The sequence below is a fragment of the Podarcis raffonei genome, chromosome 9 (genome assembly GCF_027172205.1).
Source record: "Podarcis raffonei isolate rPodRaf1 chromosome 9, rPodRaf1.pri, whole genome shotgun sequence".
In the NCBI taxonomy this organism is placed as follows: domain Eukaryota; kingdom Metazoa; phylum Chordata; class Lepidosauria; order Squamata; family Lacertidae; genus Podarcis; species Podarcis raffonei.
In genome coordinates, this window is record NC_070610.1 from 19,389,933 (window position 1) to 19,407,697 (window position 17,765).

A 17,765-nucleotide genomic window follows, 5' to 3' on the forward strand; every position below is an offset into this window, starting at 1 on the left:
AGAAGAGAAGACTCCCTGGAAAAGACCCTGATGTTGGGAAAGATGGAGGGCACAAGGAGAAGGGGACGGCAGAGGACGAGATGGTTGGACAGTGTTCTCAAAGCTCATGAGTTTTTGACCAAACTGCAGGAGGCAGTGGAAGACAGGAGTGCCTGGCGTGCTCTGGTCCATGGGGGCACGAAGAGCCGGACACGACTAAACAACTAAAAAACAACATACATATACTACTTTAATAGGGGTTGTCTAAAGTGGCTCCACTTCCGCCCCCCCCCTTACTTGCCAGCATAAAATTGTGCTATTTCCACACCGAAGACCAATGACCTGAATAATGTTAAAGTTGTCTTTGTTGCCAATATTCTGTTTCTCATCAGATTTTTTTGTTTGTACAGCTTTACTTTTTCAGTCTGGCTTTATTTACTCCGTTACTGCAAAAAACCACTGTGTGGAATACTGTATTTCATTGATTCTGAGGAAATGTACAGTACTCCTGCTGTGTTTCTAACAAATGAAGGTAAGTTGGGGGGGGGGCTCCAGACAGAAATAATAATAATAATAATAATAATAATAATAATAATAATAATAATAATGAGATGTCACTTTCTCTTGTTCAAGGCAACCCAAAGCAGCAACCAAGTTTAATTTGTAATGCCTTCTCTCAAGTAAATTTAATTCACATCATTATTCAAAATCCTCCGTAGCCTTCAAAGAAAGGCAGTCAAATGGATGGAAAAGGGAGCAAAGAGGGCTATAGGATTGTATGTGGGCGGGGAAGAAGTATGTGCAAAAGAGGCATTTGATTCTATGGTCTCCCTGCCCCTCCGAGCGCTTACACTAACGCAGAGAATGGAAAACTCAAGGCTCTTGTATTATACAGACTAGGGAGATTGAACTGGCAATGGCTGGGTGAATATTCAAGTACAATGGTACCTCGGCTTACATACGCTTCAGGTTACATACGCTTCAGGTTACAGACTCCGCTAACCCAGAAATAGTACCTCGGGTTAAGAACTTTGCTTCAGGATGAGAACAGAAATCGTGCTCCGGCGGCGTGGCGGCAGCGGGAGGCCACATTAGCTAAAGTGATGCTTCAGGTTAAGAACGGACCTCTGGAACGAATTAAGTACTTAACCCGAGGTACCACTGTACTGCTTTAGTCAAAACACACAAAGGAGGAAGCCTGCACTGTCAAAGGAGAGCCCGCGTCCTACTTTTGCTACAACTAGCCTCTAGACCCATGGTTCCCAACGTAGGGCACACACCCCACAGGGGGGCAATTTGATTCTTAAGGGGGGCAATTTGAGAATAAGTTATTAACAGTTAATGGCCTTTTAGGCTTCCTCCAGGCACGCGGGTGGCGCTGTGGGTTAAACCTAGGGCTTGCCGATCAGAAGGTCAGTGGTTCGAATCCCCGCCACAGGGTGAGCTCCCGTTGCTCGGTCCCTGCTCCTGCCAACCTAGCAGTTTGAAAGCACGTCAAAGTGCAAGTAGATAAATAGGTACCGCTCCGGTGGGAAGGTAAACAGTGTTTCTGTGCACTGCTCTGGTTCGCCAGAAGCGGCTCAGTCATGCTGGCCACATGACCCGGAAGCTGTACACTGGCTCCCTCGACCAATAATGCGAGATGAGTGCCACAACCCCAGAGTCGGCCACGACTGGACCTAATGGTCAGGGGTCCATTTACCTTTACCTAGGCTTCCTCCACATGAATTGGAGTTCACTTTTTGAATAATAAGAATTATATGTCATGGGGGAGGGGGGAGGCGCCAGGATTTTAGAGATGTTTAGGTGGGGCATGGCCAAAAAAAATGTTGAGAACCACTGCTCTACACTTAAGTTAGGATCCTATTCTCTGGGAAGCCTAATTTTGTGAAGGATAGCAACAGATCTTTAATAGAATTTTTACCAAGCTAAAATTCTTTGCTGGGTGGGGAATCATGACATTAAAGAGGTATAAAACTGATACAGGACTGCAATATAGATATGCAGAAACACTCAGCTAGGCAACTTTTATCAGGTGCTTAATCAGTGTCTTTGGGACATTTTGCCTGTGAGGTGCTCTCCAGGCAGTCTTCACAGAAGTGTGTGTTGTTGCCACTGAGCTCATGCCAAGGCATCCTTTGTGTGAAGAAACTCACTCTTGTCGGTAGCCTTTGTGCGGGCACCCCAAAGCACACAAGACTGAAAAATGTTTACTGATTAGTTGGGTGGAAATTGTGTACATTTAAAAACGCTGGTAGCATTAAGATAACTTTAACAGCATAAATAAGATTTGATGGTGTAATAATGGATTACCGAATGGTTTAGTTCATGTAAAATACGCAGGGATGTATGGTTTGCAAAATGAACCATGGAAAGGGAAGAACGGAAGTCATTGATGTAAGGTTGTCTAAATGAATATCTTGAAATGTAAATTAGAAAAAAATTAATAAAAGCTATAGAAAGAAGAAGCTCACTCTTGTAAGCGGCCTCTGTGTGGCCACCCCAAAGCACACAACTGTAGCTGCTCAAAAATGGCAGCCAGTTGCGTGTGTGTACAACCGATGCAAAAGTACCATGTCACTGAAATTATCTTTTGTATGAACCCTGTTCTTTCCTGAGGCAGTTATGTAGGGACCACCTTGTGTGAACTGACCCTAGGCAGTTTTAGACCCAATGAATATTCTGGAAACACTCAGTGACTTTGACATTGTGGAAGCAAAGCAGGTGTAAACTTGATCGATCAAGTCAATATATTTGCGGCCTTCGCATAACTGACAAGGTTCTTGCCCTGGGATTTGTTTTTCAGGTGACGTTCATATCCAGATGCATCTTCTCAAAGGGGGAGATGTGGCGGTGAAGACTACCTTTAGCCTTCCTCTGAAGCAGTGGCTTCGACTTGATCTCTCCGTTAGCGGCGGGCAGGTATCTATGTCGCCTCAGCTGCTCTCTCGTAGCTGAGCATGAGGAGAATGTGTTTAGGGGTTGCAAGCGGCTGTGAATGGAGATGCGCAAATAGCCTTGTCAGAATTGTAAGGACAATCAACATATTTGCATGTCCAGACCCAGAGACCTCCCCGCTAAATAAATTCACAAATGACTCAAATTTTAGTTTTGGTTTTTGGCAGAATTTAGGCCACAGCTTTATTGATTACAGAGAGTGAGTGGTTGCATAGGCTCTGGTTCGACTAGCTCCCTGCACCCTTGCAGGCAGCGCTGACCCAGGGGACCTGGGAAGACGAAAAGCCGGGAACAGACTATGTTCACCACCCAGATGCCCCCCTGGACTCAGGCACGGGCACAACCCTCTCTCAGGATTCCTTTAATGGAATACCCTTCACATAGGGATGGCGAGACCGCTCTCCCATCCCTATCACCCGAACCAGAGCCTATCCGCAACCTTACAAGTTGTGACGATTTGCTACGCGGCCGGCAAAATCCAAATGGCAACAGCCAATCAGCCAAGTGGGGGAAATTCCTGCTGTGCTGGGCTGGTTTGGTGACTGAAGACTGACTTGGCTCTTACCCCGATCTTATATTAGGTCTGCCTTCAGCTTTACGCTTTTTTTCCAGCCCTTAGGTTCATCCATATATAAAGACAGTGAATTCTTGTGGTTCAGCTGACCATCCTGGCAAGAATTCGTTGCATTTTACAAGCCGTGATGAAATAAACCTATTTTCCATTGGTTCACATGTATGTTTTCAAAACTAAAATTCAATTTATTTTTGTTTTAGATAGAAATTACCAGTGTTGGAAAGAATCTGAAAATTCATCAGCATCAAACTTTTATGTAAGACTAACTTGCCCTCCATTCTAACAAGTAGTGTGTATTCTTTTCTTTCTTTTTTAAAAAAAGATTAAAATTTTACAATCACATATCCAACATACAACATAAAAACAAAATCTCCTCCTCTCCTTTGTGGGTCCTATTGTTAATCATTTCTTCCCGCCCCGTGGAGCGCCCTCCCATCAGATGTCAAGGAAATGAACAACTATCTGACTTTTAGAAGACATCTGAAGGCAGCCCTGTTTAGGGAAGTTTTTAATGTTTGAAGTTTTATTCTGTTTTGAATGCTCTGTTGAAAGCTGCCCAGAGTGGCTGGGGAAACCCATCCAGGTGTGCGGGGTATAAATATATTATTATTATTATTATTATTATTATTATTATTATTATTATTATTATTAAAGGCACCTTTCCAGATTTAATTTAAAAAAGCGCTTCTGTTGACCGAAGTCAAACTGGATTTCTCAACACAATGTAGGGGTCTTTAGAGAGAACACTATACTATACTTTAGAGAGAACACTATACTATACTTGTGTCCCTGTAAGCCTCCAAACCATCTTGTTTAAAATATATTCCAGACTATTCTATGACAGAGTACTCTTCCTGCCTGGGAAATCAGAGGTTTTATTTGCTTCAGAATGTTTTCAAAACATTGACTTTTCTAGTTTTAGGGAGGATTTCTATTTCGATGACACTTCCGGTTACTTGGCTCTTGGAGGCAGTGGCTATTCATCAAGTATTGAAGGATACTTTGGTCCAGTGAAATACTATCGTCTTAATGGCCTAGAGACCAGAAAGGTGAGTGAACAGAAGGTAACAAATATGTCAATATGGATCTAGAGTTACCTGTGCCTGCCTTTGACATTCATTTCCAATGCAGTACTGTAACTCGGGTGGGCTATCGGTTATGATGCTTAAGGAGTGAGCTCAGATTCGCTGTTCCTTCATCCTTGAGTCGTTTTGTGGCCATGATGCAGGACTATTAAAGACAAAGGCTACTGCTGCAAAGGACTGTGCCATTTTCCTTGTCCTGTTACAAATCTGTAGGTTTAAAACTGGACTTGACACCAAGCAATTGAAGGAAATTTTGCTAAAGCTTCGCCACTCCAACAAGCACAGAACAGGAAACTCCTGACTTATCTAAATCCAATTAAATCCAATGCCACCTAGTGCCTAAACCATATGGCAACCAAAAGTACAACAACAACAACAACAATTTATTATTTATACCCTGCCCATCTGGCTGGGTTTCCCCAGCCACTCTGGGCGGCTTCCAACAAAATATTAAAATAAAATAGTTAAAAGCTTCCCTAAACAGGGCTGCCTTCAGATGTCTTCTAAAAGTCTGGTAGTTGTTTTTCTCTTTGACATCTGGTGGGAGGGCGTTCCACAGGGCGGGTGCCACTACCGAGAAGGCCCTCTGCCTGGTTCCCTGTAACTTGGCTTCTCGTAGTGAGGGAACCGCCAGAAGGCCCTCAGAGCTGGACCTCAGTGTCCAGGCGGAACAATGGGGGGTGGAGATGCTCCTTCAGGTATACTGGACCGAGGCCATTTAGGGCTTTAAAGGTCAGCACCAACACTTTGAACTGTGCCCAGAAATGTACTGGGAGCCAATGTAGATCTTTCAAGACCAGTGTTATGTGATCTCGGCGGCCACTCCCAGTCACCAGTCTAGCTGCCGCATTCTGGATTAGTTGTAGTTTCCGGGTCACCTTCAAAGGTAGCCCCACATGGAGCGCATTGTAGTAGTCTAAGCAAGAGATAACTAGAGCATGCACCACTCTGGCGAGACAGTCTGCAGTCAGATAGGGTCTCAGCCTACGTACCAGATGAAGCTGGTAAACAGCTGCCCTGGACACACAATTGACCTGCACCTCCATGGACAGCTGCAAGTCCAAAATGACTTCCAGGCTGCACACCTGGTCCTCCAGGGGCACAATTACTCCATTCAGGACCAGGGAGTCCTCCACACCTGCCCACCTTCTGTCCTCCAAAAACAGTACTTTTGTCCTGTCAGGATTCAACCTCAATCTGTTAGCCACCATCCATCCTCCAACCGCCTCCAGACACTCACACAGGACCTTCACTGCCTTCACTGGTTCTGATTTGAAAGAGAGGTAGAGCTGGGTACCATCCGCATATTGATGAACACCCAGCCCAAACCTCCTGATGATCTCTCCCAGCGGCTGCATATAGATGTTAAAAAACATGGAGGAGAGGACAGAACCCTGAGGCACCCCACAAGTGAGAGCCCAGGGGTCTGAACACTCATCCCCCACCACCACATGTTTTATTTAAATAAACTAGTTTTATATATCTATCTATATATATATATAGATATATATAGATATATATATAGATATAAATATAGATATATAGATATATATGTGTATATATAAAGATATATAGATATACAGATATTTATGATATCAAAGTTATGATACTGTTACGATGGAACCATGTAAGCTTTTTTTAAATAAAAAAGTTGATGAACTTTATATTATTCTTAAGTATACTAATAATTTATTAAAATAAGAAAAATATATAACTAAATGACAGAATCCACACAGACAGTCTAATGACCAGTTTAGCCACTTGGATGGAATAGTTTATTCCTCTATGAGCCCAGCCTTGGCTGGGGAGGGCAGGGTATAAGTAAAAACTATTATTATTATTATTATTATTATTATTATTATTATTATGTGAGAACTTTATCAGGAAGTTTTTTTGAAGCTTGCATGAATATGTGGCAATAACATCCCATTAGCATTTATATTAAAAATGTCTGTCAAGCATACTTTATACCCCTTTCAGGTGGATAGGGAGAATCTCGTCATCTATAATAAAGTGTTCAAATTAGGGAGTTTGTCTGTATAACACCGATCTGCAAACGTCCGTGGTCACTTGCCTGTGTTCTGCAGTAGGAATGAAAAATGGTGTTCCTGCATTTTAGCAATTTTGTAAAATATACGTCTTATAGGAAATGCATATGATTACTACTCTTCCCCTCACCCACAGATTTCTAACCCTTTCTACAAAGAAGACATTTTGGAAAGAATTGACCTTTACTATCAAAAATGTTTCGCTGTCCAGAGCACATCGCCCAGGCATGGATTTGTGCAGAAACACAAAGAGCAAAAATGCAAGTAGCGAGAACAGAACTTGGCATCATGTAGGGTTACAGGATCTCCTATCATTTGTTTGTTTGTTTAATTTAAAAGAAGCTGTGAGGATAAGGCAATTGAGGCCAAATATGTGGAACTAAAGGTATTCCTTCTCTGCTCCATGCAATAGATATGTGTTTACTCATTAAGCATCTTTATGCCTCAAATCTATATCTATTCTGTGCAACTTTTGCTGTCATTGTTTCTGAATCTCGAGAATCGTATTTTGCTAATTGTTAAGTTGTGGGTGAACATATCAGACGACACAGCGATTCTTCAAACAGCTCTTGTTTATTCACAGGCCAGGACAGAACTGAACTGAAGGGTTCAGTCAGCCTGCTTATATAGAGCTCCAGTACCACGTTACTGTAACAACTTTCTAAAACTATCCAATCACTGAACGTCACTTTCGATCCCTTATTTGCATAACTATCTACAGTATCCCCCTGCTGGCCCAGGGTGAGAACTTCAGTACATAACACTAATGGTACTGAGAACTCACTCTTAGAGGTCTTTGGATTCCCGCACGGAAAGAAGGAATAGTCTGTAAACCAGTTTAGGGCTGCAATCCTAAATACACTGAGTAGGGAGTAAATTCTATTTAATTCACTAGGGCTTAACACTGGGAGATGTTTATGTCATGGAATTCTACTCAATATTGATCCAGAGCAGATTCCAATGTATAGTTAGCAGAGTAAAAACTTAAACACATTACAGGATCCCCCCAAAATAGACCAGAGGCAATTGTATTTCATCCAGCAGAGCTTTACTGCTACTGAAGGCAAATGAACATCATGGTCACAAATCGAATACATTCAGGACTGGCATTGTCCATAAGAAATCCAGTTGCAGCAGACTTGACTTAAACTTACAATAACTCATAATAAGTCTAAACCTTAACACTAAGTATAGTATGTACACAACACCACACCAGGAGGAAAAGAGATAGAAAGAGAAAAGTGAAACCCAGGCTCCTTCTGGCCTCTTATTATAGTCAGCATGCCCTTGACAGAAAGAGATAAGTCAGTTTAATCCAGCTGTACTCAGCTTCTCTGAAGGTATAACCCAAACACAATGAACCTTTTGCTTGTTTCTTTCACACAGAAAAACTTCCAGAACCCTCTTTAACTAATTAGAATAGGAAAGATCTCTACACATCAGATCAATCCTTTCTGCACTAAGAAACGCAAACTGACAGTTTAGGATCATGCGGCATGTCTTTGGTGTAGTTGTGTCAACAGTCTTAGGTTCAGGCACTTTAAAATCGACCCAGGGGGACACAATCTAAAACCAAAATCAAGTGATTTTGTGATGCCATTAAGTAATTCTGAAGTGGGAAGGTGGACACCTGTATGTGAGAAGTTTCACAGATACAGCTAGGATAATAATAATAATAATAATAATAATAATAATAATAATAATAATAATTTATTTATACCCCGTCCATCTGGCTGGGCTTCCCCAGCTACTCTGGGCGGCTTCCAAAAAAATATTAAAATACTGTAATACATCAAACATTAAAAGCTTCCCTAAACAGGGCTGCCTTCAGATGACTCGCTTTCATTTTCTCCAGGCCTTTATGAAAACTACTATCTGGAAATGATCAATAAATATGGAGGACAGCCCAAGGATGCAGCCTTCAGCTGGAGGCAAGAACTATTGGACAAATACTACAGCATGTTTAAACAGTTGCAAGAGACAGGTCTACAGTTATCAGGAGGTAATTGGAGATTTTACTTCTTTCCTTTCCTTTAGCAAGCACTTAACTTTTGCAAGAAACATGCGGCTTTTCAGCTTTTTCCTCTTTCGTTTTCGCCGTGATCTTAGAGACTGCTGGTTCTCCCTGGACCACATTTTAACAAACAATTGTGTGAGGAATAAGGTTCTGGTCTTACGCTCTCCATTGTGGCATCCAGCCCCCAGGGTTGTATATTAGTGGCACAGGGAGAAAATCACATCAGATGCCAGACCCAAAGAGATATCTTTGACTCCTTCCACGCTTTGTGGGGATTTCTGATACATTAAGGCAGATACTAGTATGTGCCTTTGGAATTATGGTGCTGGAGGAAAAACAAAAAATTTTTTTTCCTTCCAGTAGCACCTTAAAGACCAACTAAGGTGCTACTGGAAGGAAAAAAAATTTTTGTTTTGACTATGGCAGACCAACACGGCTACCTATCTGTAACTGGTGCTGGAGGAGACTCTTGAGAGTCCCATGGACTGCAAGAAGATCAAACCTATCTGTTCTGAAGGAAATCAACCCTGAGTGCTCACTGGAAGGACAGATCCTGAAGCTGAGGCTCCAATACTTTGGCCACCTCATGAGAAGAGAAGACTCCCTGGAAAAGACCCTGATGTTGGGAAAGATGGAGGGCACAAGGAGAAGGGCATGAGAGAGGACGAGATGGTTGGACAGTGTTCTCGAAGCTACCAGCATGAGTTTGACCAAACTGCGGGAGGCAGTGGAAGACAGGAGTGCCTGGCGTGCTCTGGTCCATGGGGTCACGAAGAGTCGGACATGACTAAACGACTAAACAACAACAGTATTTGCCCTTTGTGGAATGAGAGTGCAGTTTCATTTCCGTAACCATGAAGAAAGTGAATGCCCTGCAATAAATAGCAAGGACTAAATTTGTTTTGGACAACAAATTCACTCCCCTTCCCCTGTAAAAATTGCCGTCCTTTTGCATGAAGAAAAGCGATGATAAACTACACTGGAAAGTGAAGGATAACTGCCACATGACTGGGATGCTATATGTATAACCTCTGTTAATTTGTGAAAGCGATTGCACAATATACAGGTACATGTTACAACATTATTGGTGTGTCTTGCAACCCCCTCACCCCCTTATAGTAACTTTGGATTAGGCATCGAATCTACTTAATAGTAAGCGTGTGGGAAATTAAAGCTACCTAATCAGAACCTGCTTCTTTTCACAGCGAGTAGTTTAATTGAACATTTATATCTTATGATTTTAGCACCTGAAGGCCAAAAGGACGCCATTTTAGAAATTGGACGCAGCTTATTTGAGACAGCGGCTCAAAATCTTTCCAGAGCTGATGGCCTACGTTATATAAACTCTTCTGTCTTGTCCCTGATGGATTCCAGCTGCTGTGGTGATCACAGAGCGTCCTATGCTCTGGGCGTGATCTTTGAAATAGGATTGGGCAGGCCTGCAGACCCAGCTCAGGTAAGAATTTGGATGGCTCACATTTGCCTAAGAACAGCTTGAGAATTGGCAATAGTTGCTATCTCGTCTCCCAAATCCCACTTTTAGGTTGGAGACGGTTTTTTCAGAGTCAAAGGTGGTGTTTCCACACTTCCAGCTTTCACCTCTGATTGAAACACTTGGCATCTTTTTCTATTTGTGATGTTCTCCGCAAGACCACAACCCCTCAGTGTGTTCTGGGTCCCCTTTTCCTCCAGAGAGTAGGACTAAGAGTCACTTTGGTCTCTGTTCTTCAACTCAAAATCAGCATAGGGCAGGACTGAGGACAGCCTATCCCTCTCCGCTCCCTCTTACAAACACACTGACTGTTCTCATAATCTTGTTCTGATACTCCTTTCTCTCTCTCTCTCTCTGTGTGTGTGTGTGTGTGTGTGTGTCAAAAGAAGACAGAGAGACAAAGGAACGTTTATTTATACACTGGGAAGCAAAGGTTCTATATCCCTTTCAGCTCTCTTGAAAAACCATTGCTTCATTTGCCCCTTACTGGCCTTATTACTTTACATAACTGTAAGCAGAGCTAGCACAAGACAATGTGCCACCTGAGACCACATCTCTGCTTGCTCCCTGCTGCCACTGCCACCTCACTTCCTTCTCCTTTCCTGCTTCAACAGCATGGTAAGGTAAAAGGTGAAGGACCCCTGGACAGTTGAGTCCAGTCAAAGGCGACTATGGGCTTGCAGCGCTCATCTCACTGTCAGGCTGAGGGAGCCGGTGTTTGTCCACAGACAGCTTTCTGGGTCATGTGGCCAGCATGACTAAACCGTTTCTGGTACAGTGGTACCTCAGGTTAAGTACTTAATTAGTTCCGGAGGTCCGTACTTAACCTGAAACAATTCTTAACCTGAAGCACCACTTTAGCTAATGGGGCCTCCTGCTGCTGCCGCGCCGCTGGAGCACGATTTCTGTTCTCATCCTGAAGCAAAGTTCTTAACTTGAAGCACCATTTCTGGGTTAGCGGAGTCTGTAACCTGAAGCGTATGTAACCTGAAGCATATGTAACCCGAGGTACCACTGTACAACAGAACACTGCGATAGAAACCAGCGCACACGGAAACGCTGTTTACCTTCCCACCACAGTGGTACCTATTTATCTACTTGCACTGGTGCGCTTTCAAACTGCTAGGTTGGCAGGAGCTGGGACAGAGCAACGGGAGCTCACCCCATCTCATGGATTCGAACCGCCAACCTTCTGATCAGCAAGCCCAAGAGGCTCAGTGGTTTCGACCACAGCGCCACCCGTGTGACAGCATGGCCACTCTGTGCCTCATTCTGAGGAGGCACGTAGCCTTCCTCAGAACAAAGCATCGCAGGTGAGATCATCCAGAGAGGACCTGTGTCACTGCCGCCTGCGCAAACGGCAGCGTGTTGCTTTTTGAAGTCAGCTGGAAAGTTTTACGCTAACTTCAAACGAGAATCTCCTGCTCTCGCAGCAGAGGAAAGCAGCGTGAGCGCTCCTTGGGTGATCTCGCCTAGAAGGACCCCTTCCTCAGGATGAGGCATGGTGTGCCAGCATCGCTGCCACTTCGTTGGTGGGCAGCGGGTGGGTGGCAAAGAGGGAGGCGCAGTGGCAGTCGTGGCAGTCATCAGCCACAAGGGGGGCAGCCGGCCCTCTCGCTAATGCAGCGTTTCTCAAACCTGGGTCCCCCAGCTGTTGTTGGACTACAACTCCCCTTATCCCTAGCTAGTAGGACCAGTGGTCAGGGATGATGGGAGTTGTAGTCCAACGTTTTGAGAAATACTGATAATGGAAGGGGGTGTTCACAACCCACCTATTCTTCCTCATCTTCATCTGAGGCACAAAGTCATGGCAGGGCCAGGAACATAGCTGTCAACTTTCCCTTTTTTCCCCTTATTCCAGCGTCGTTTCCCGCTGCTATCCCGGATTGTTAGATATCCCGTAGACTGTCCCCGGGACAGGTGAGGGACAGATTTGAAAGTTGACAGCTATGGCCAGGATTGCAAAAACCCCTCAGAGCTTACAGTTGCCGTTCTACGCTTGCTGTTATTTACAGTCATACCTCATGTTACATCCGCTTCATGTTACGTTCTTTCAGGTTACATCCCGCGGCGACCCGGAAGTACCAGAAAGGGTTACTTCCGGGTTTTGCTGCTCGCGCATGCACAGAAGCACAAAATGACATAACGTGCAGAAGCGGCGAGTCACAACCTGCGTGTGCGCAGACGCGCCTCTGTGGGTTGCGTTCTTTTTATGTTGAAAATGGGCCTCCGGAAGGGATCTCGTTTGCATCCAGAGGTACCACTGTACTGACCTTAATCTATGGTTCACAATGTAGATATTCTCATTTCTCTGGGGTTTTTCTATTGGCCACGATTAAATTTACTCTCCTTGATAAGTTGTGGGCGAACATATCAGACGACACAGCGATTCTTCAAACAGTTCTTGTTTATTCAAAGGCCAGAACAGAACTGAACTGAGGAGCTCAGTCAGCCTGCTTATATAGAGCTCCAGAACAACGTAACTGTTGCAACTTTCTAAAACTATCCAATCACTGAACATCACTTTCGATCCTTCATTTGCATACAAACTATCCAATCACTGAACGTCACTGATCCTTCATTTGCATAACTATCTACAGTATCCCCCTGCTGGCCCAGCGTGAGAACTTCAGTACATAACACTCCTATCTTTTAATTTTTACCAGGGTCTACTGTACAGTTTGGTTGCAGCTCAGGGCGGTGATAGGCTGGCCTTGATGAGCCTCGGATATAAGCATTACCAAGCCATTAATGGTTACCCACGAGATCTGGAATTGTCATATGCTTATTATAGTGATGTCGCCTTAAAGACGCCACGTGATCAACATGCTTCCGAAGGAGACCAGGTAAAAAGAAACGTGCAGTTGAGATTTGACCCCCGTCTTTCTGAAAATGGAATGTTTCCAAATACATTACTGGGAAATTTTCTGCCAAATCACTGTAGTGAATGACTCTCCTGACCGAAATCTGAAGTGACAATGCCTTTAAAACAATGCCTTTATTTATACTTTTCAAATTTATACATTTCATTAATTTTACAATCATTTTAACATTTCAAAGTTTGACTTCCTTCCCCCTCTTTCTGTGGTTCCTTAAATTTATTTCTTAATATCTTCTGCATATCCAAATTCATCTATTTTAAATATAAACTCTTATGAAACTGCAGGTTATTACAATAATCCTGCCAATGTTTTTATCTGTTTGCAATTTATCTGTAAATATTCAATAAGCCATTTCCATTCTTTTATAAAAAGTTTATCTTGATTTCTTTTTCTTCCGGTAAGTTTCGCCATTTCTGCATATTCTGTAAGTTTTTGTATCCATTCTTACATTGCTGGGACTTCTGCTTCTTTCCATTATGGGGCAAGTAGCTTTCTTGCTGTTGTAGTAAAAAAAAGGTAAAGGACCCTGACCGTTAAGTCCAGTCATGGATGACTCTGGGGTTGCGGCGCTCATCTCGCTTTACTGGCCGAGGAAGCCAATGTATGCCCACAGACAGCTTTTCTGGGTCATGTGGCCAGCATGACTAAGCTGCTTCTGGCGAACCAAAGCAGTGCAGGGAAAAGCCATTTACCTTCCCACCACAGTGGTACCAATTTATCTACTTGCACTTTGACGTGCTTTCGAACTGCTAGGTTGGCAGGAGCAGGGACCGAGCAACAGGAGCTCACCCCGTCGCGGGGATTCGAACCCCTAACCTTCCAATCAGCAAGCCCTAGGCTCAGTGGTCTAGACCACAGTGCCACCCATGTCCCATACTGCTGTAGTAGCATACATAAATACATTTCTATACAATTTAGGTAGTTCTGTCCCTATAATTCCCAAAAGAAAGTGACGATGTTGATACTAAGTTCAGCTTGAACATACAGGGCTGCCTGAGCTCAAGTCAATACATCTCCCCACGGAGCCCAGTACTGTTATTAACTCTGACTGGTTGCAATCAGTTTCAGGAAAAGGTTGTTGCTCAGCTTTGTTGCCTGTGATCTTTTAATCAGTCTTGTGGAGAGGCAAAGAAAAAAACCCTCTTGTGAGGAGCAGCCATCTTCCTAGCTCCAAACCCCGCTTCGGTGGGAGACATCCCGGAATAACTTTGGTGCTTTCTGCATGTAACACATTGCTCTTTGGTGGGTGCCATTTTGAATCAATATGGCAGATCAAAAAGTGACTTTTGTGTGACTTTCCCAAAAAAAATTTTGCATAGGTTCAGCTGCCTCTGAATATTTTGTCACCACACTTAGCATGAGGGTTCCTGAGGTGGAGTGGGATATTTTGTGGCCATTCAGACACTGGGTGCCATTTTGAATCAAGATGGCAGACCAAAATGTCACTTTGACAGTTTGTTTGTCTTGCCATTCCATTTTTGTTGGCACAATTTCTTTTTTCCAGTTTTTAGCAATTAGGATCCTTGCTGGAAAAAAGAAATTGTGCCAACAAAAAAGGAATGGCAAGACAAACTGTTAGAGTATATTGAACTGGCTAGATTAACAGAGGCAATTAGAGATCATACTAGACAAGAATTTCAAAAAGCATGGGGAAAATGCAGAGAATCCTTCACAAAACAGTGCCCTAAAATTCATCCCTGGACTTGTTTTGATTAATGTCTGCAGGAGACTTTGTGGATATTTAAGTTATAATTAGAAAAATCTTAATAATTATTCATAAAGGAAACAGCTTATAAGAAGTAAATAAGGATGCCAGAAACAGGATAAAGGAACTCTTTTATTTGGTTGCTTGTATTCTTGTATATTATGCTTGTTGTGTGTTATGTTTGTGTCTGCTGGGGGTGGATTACTGTGTTGGGGGTGGGGGTTGTGTTATGTTGTAAATAAAATTTTCAATAAAAATTTATTTAAAAAACCACAAAATGTCACTTTGAAATGACACTGCTTTTTTGACATAGCTTTGGCCACCTCTCAATATATGATTGCCCTACTTGACAAGAGGAATTGTGAGTGGGGATGGGGGGGGCGGTCTACATGGATACATGAGTGTTGGGGTACATTTTGAATCAAGATGGCAGAGCCAATAGTAGTCCATTTTCTTTGGCCTTCCTTAGCACTGACTGACTCAAAGGCAAACTGTCAAGAGGTCCGAGTGCAAGAATGGAGCAGAGCGCTTAGACAGCACCTAACATTTTCAGTGTTATGAATGAGATCTCCTCTTCCCCTCTCTCCATTTGTCTGTTTAATGTTTTCTTTCTTTCCTAGGCCTTTGTAGAAACCATCAGGCTCCGGGACGAAGAGTTGTTGAGAGCTCAAACGAAAGAAAATGGCGACATCTTCATGTGGTTGAAGCACGAAGCGACAAGAGGAAACGCAGCTGCGCAGGTGGAGATTTTGCTAGTAGACCTGAACAATTGTCCTTTCTCTAGAAACTGAACTGAAGGGCAACTTCTTCTAACTTGGTTAAAATCAAGCTTGTGGCATGCAAAGCCGGGTGCTCAACCCACAACAGCTGTCAGGGATGCATGGTCCCACGTTGTATTCCAAACCATACTGAAGGGGATTCAGATATACACAGTTCCCACCACCGCAAGATAATGTGATTAGCCTGTCGAAACAGCCCACCACAGAGCCAGTGTGGTGTAGTGGTTAAGAGCGGTAGACTCGTAATCTGGTGAACTGGGTTCACGTCCCCGCTCCTCCACATGCAGCTGCTGGGTGACCTTGGGCTAGTCACACTTCTCTGAAGTCTCTCAGCCCCACTCACCTCACAGAGTGTTTGTTGTGGGGGAGGAAGGGAAAGGAGAATGTTAGCCGCTTTGAGACTCCTTCGGGTAGTGATAAAGTGGGATATCAAATCCAAACTCCTCCTCCTCCTCTTCTTCTTCTTCTCCTCCTCCTCCTCTCCTCATTTGACTGCTTAGCTGTATTTTTTAGATTACCGTATTTTTCGTTCCATAAGACACACCCGACCATAAGACGCACCTAGTTTTTAGAGGAGGAAAACAAGGGAAGAAAATATTCTGAACGAAACAGTGGATGTATGATTTTTGTGGTTCATGCTGTGGCCACAGATGTGATTTAATGGTGAGTTTGGGGTAGCCCAATGCAAAAATCCTGAGAATCCATGTGGATCTGTCCTTTGTAACCACGTTTTTGCGCCACTGCGGCCCCAGGCAACAATGGGTGTGTGATTTTTTTTGGTGCAGGCTGCAGCCATGAACATGCTATGTGATCTGATGGTGAACATGGGGTGACCCGATGCAAAAATCCTGAGGATCCATGTGCTTTAAAGGAGTAAGCAGTGTAAGCAGCTCCTCTCCCGCTTTGCTGCTTCAAAGCGAGCCATGGAGGAGGGAAGGAAGGGGAACCATGGATCCTCTGCTCGCGACTGCAGCAGGATTCCCCCGCCATTCATAGGCATTCGCTCTATAAGACGCACAGACATTTCCCCTTACCTTTTAGGAGGAAAAAAGTGTGTCTTATGGAGCAAAAATACGGTATTTTATTTTATTTTTTTATGTATCTGTTTATTTGGTTTTCCATATTAAAATTTACACCCATACCACAACACCTTCCATAAATACAAGACTCCCACAAATCCCTGGACTTCCCTCCTCCCCTCCATAGGTCCTGTTTTAAAACATTTTCTGCTGCATCTTTTATAGTAATCCAAATTATTATGTTTCCATTACATCTATAGTTCTCGTTACATCACAAGTGTTATTGCAATCCCACTAACAATTTTAAATGTTTACAATGGTCTCCAAGATAAGTTATAAATTTCCCCCATTCCTTATTCACCATCATCAATCTTTATTATGGTCCAGAGACCCAACAAATCGTTACAAAGCAATACACAATTCATACAGCCTACCTCCAGGTTAAACAAGCATTTTGTTCAGAATATAGGGATCATTGGTTCTTGCAACCACTAATAAAAACATTAACCACTGCTAATGTTCTAGCGTTTGTCCGGTCTTCCAAAAGGAACCTGACATAGTGAGCCTCTGATTTTCCCGGGAAAGGTACCAGCAAGGGTAATATCAGTTCAGCCCTGGCTTGCTCATATTTTGCACAGTGCAACAAAATATGTTTTATGGAATCAATGTCTTGAGCACACAAGCAAAGTCTGTCCTGGTAGGAAACTCCTCTCAACCTGCCATCCAGCACTGCAGAAGGAAAGACGTTTAGTCTGGCTTTGGTGAAAAGCCTTCAATAGTTCGGTACTGTTGGCACCCATTCCTTATTAAAGATTTGATCATCTTGATTTCTGATTTTCCCAGTCATTTTTGCCATTTCAGCATAGTCCATCAACTTGATCTGCCACTCTTGTCTGGTAGGGAATTTTTAGATTACTTTAAGCACCACCCTTGGACTTACGAAAACTCTCATAGATTCGCGAAATTTTGAAGTGGATCTTGACAAGCACACACCTGAGATTTACGAAAATCTTTCCTTTTGTTTCAGCAACGTTTAGGACAGATGCTTTTCTGGGGCCAGCAAGGAGTGGGTAAAAACACCAAAGCAGCTGTCGAGTGGTATGCAAAGGGAGCCTTGGAGACAGGAGACCTTGTATCTCTCTATGATTATTCCATCGTGTTATTCAAGGTAAAACAGAGAAACTGCTGCTTTTGTTACAGAACGTGACAGCATTTCAGAGAAGCATT

General features: G+C 43.3%; 1 protein-coding gene across 1 annotated transcript in view; it reads left to right on the forward strand.

Annotated features, from left to right (window-relative positions):
* The window catches only part of SEL1L3 (SEL1L family member 3), a 47,991-nt gene that overhangs the window by 7,887 nt on the left and 22,339 nt on the right, over positions 1–17,765 (forward strand). Inside the window, exons 4-13 of the mRNA XM_053403282.1 lie at positions 390–511; positions 2,786–2,901; positions 3,712–3,767; positions 4,428–4,560; positions 6,781–6,904; positions 8,500–8,646; positions 9,906–10,117; positions 12,820–12,999; positions 15,361–15,480; positions 17,566–17,706. Of these exons, the coding sequence (XP_053259257.1) occupies positions 390–511; positions 2,786–2,901; positions 3,712–3,767; positions 4,428–4,560; positions 6,781–6,904; positions 8,500–8,646; positions 9,906–10,117; positions 12,820–12,999; positions 15,361–15,480; positions 17,566–17,706 (1,351 nt within the window). The remainder of the gene's footprint in view (positions 1–389; positions 512–2,785; positions 2,902–3,711; positions 3,768–4,427; positions 4,561–6,780; positions 6,905–8,499; positions 8,647–9,905; positions 10,118–12,819; positions 13,000–15,360; positions 15,481–17,565; positions 17,707–17,765) is intronic.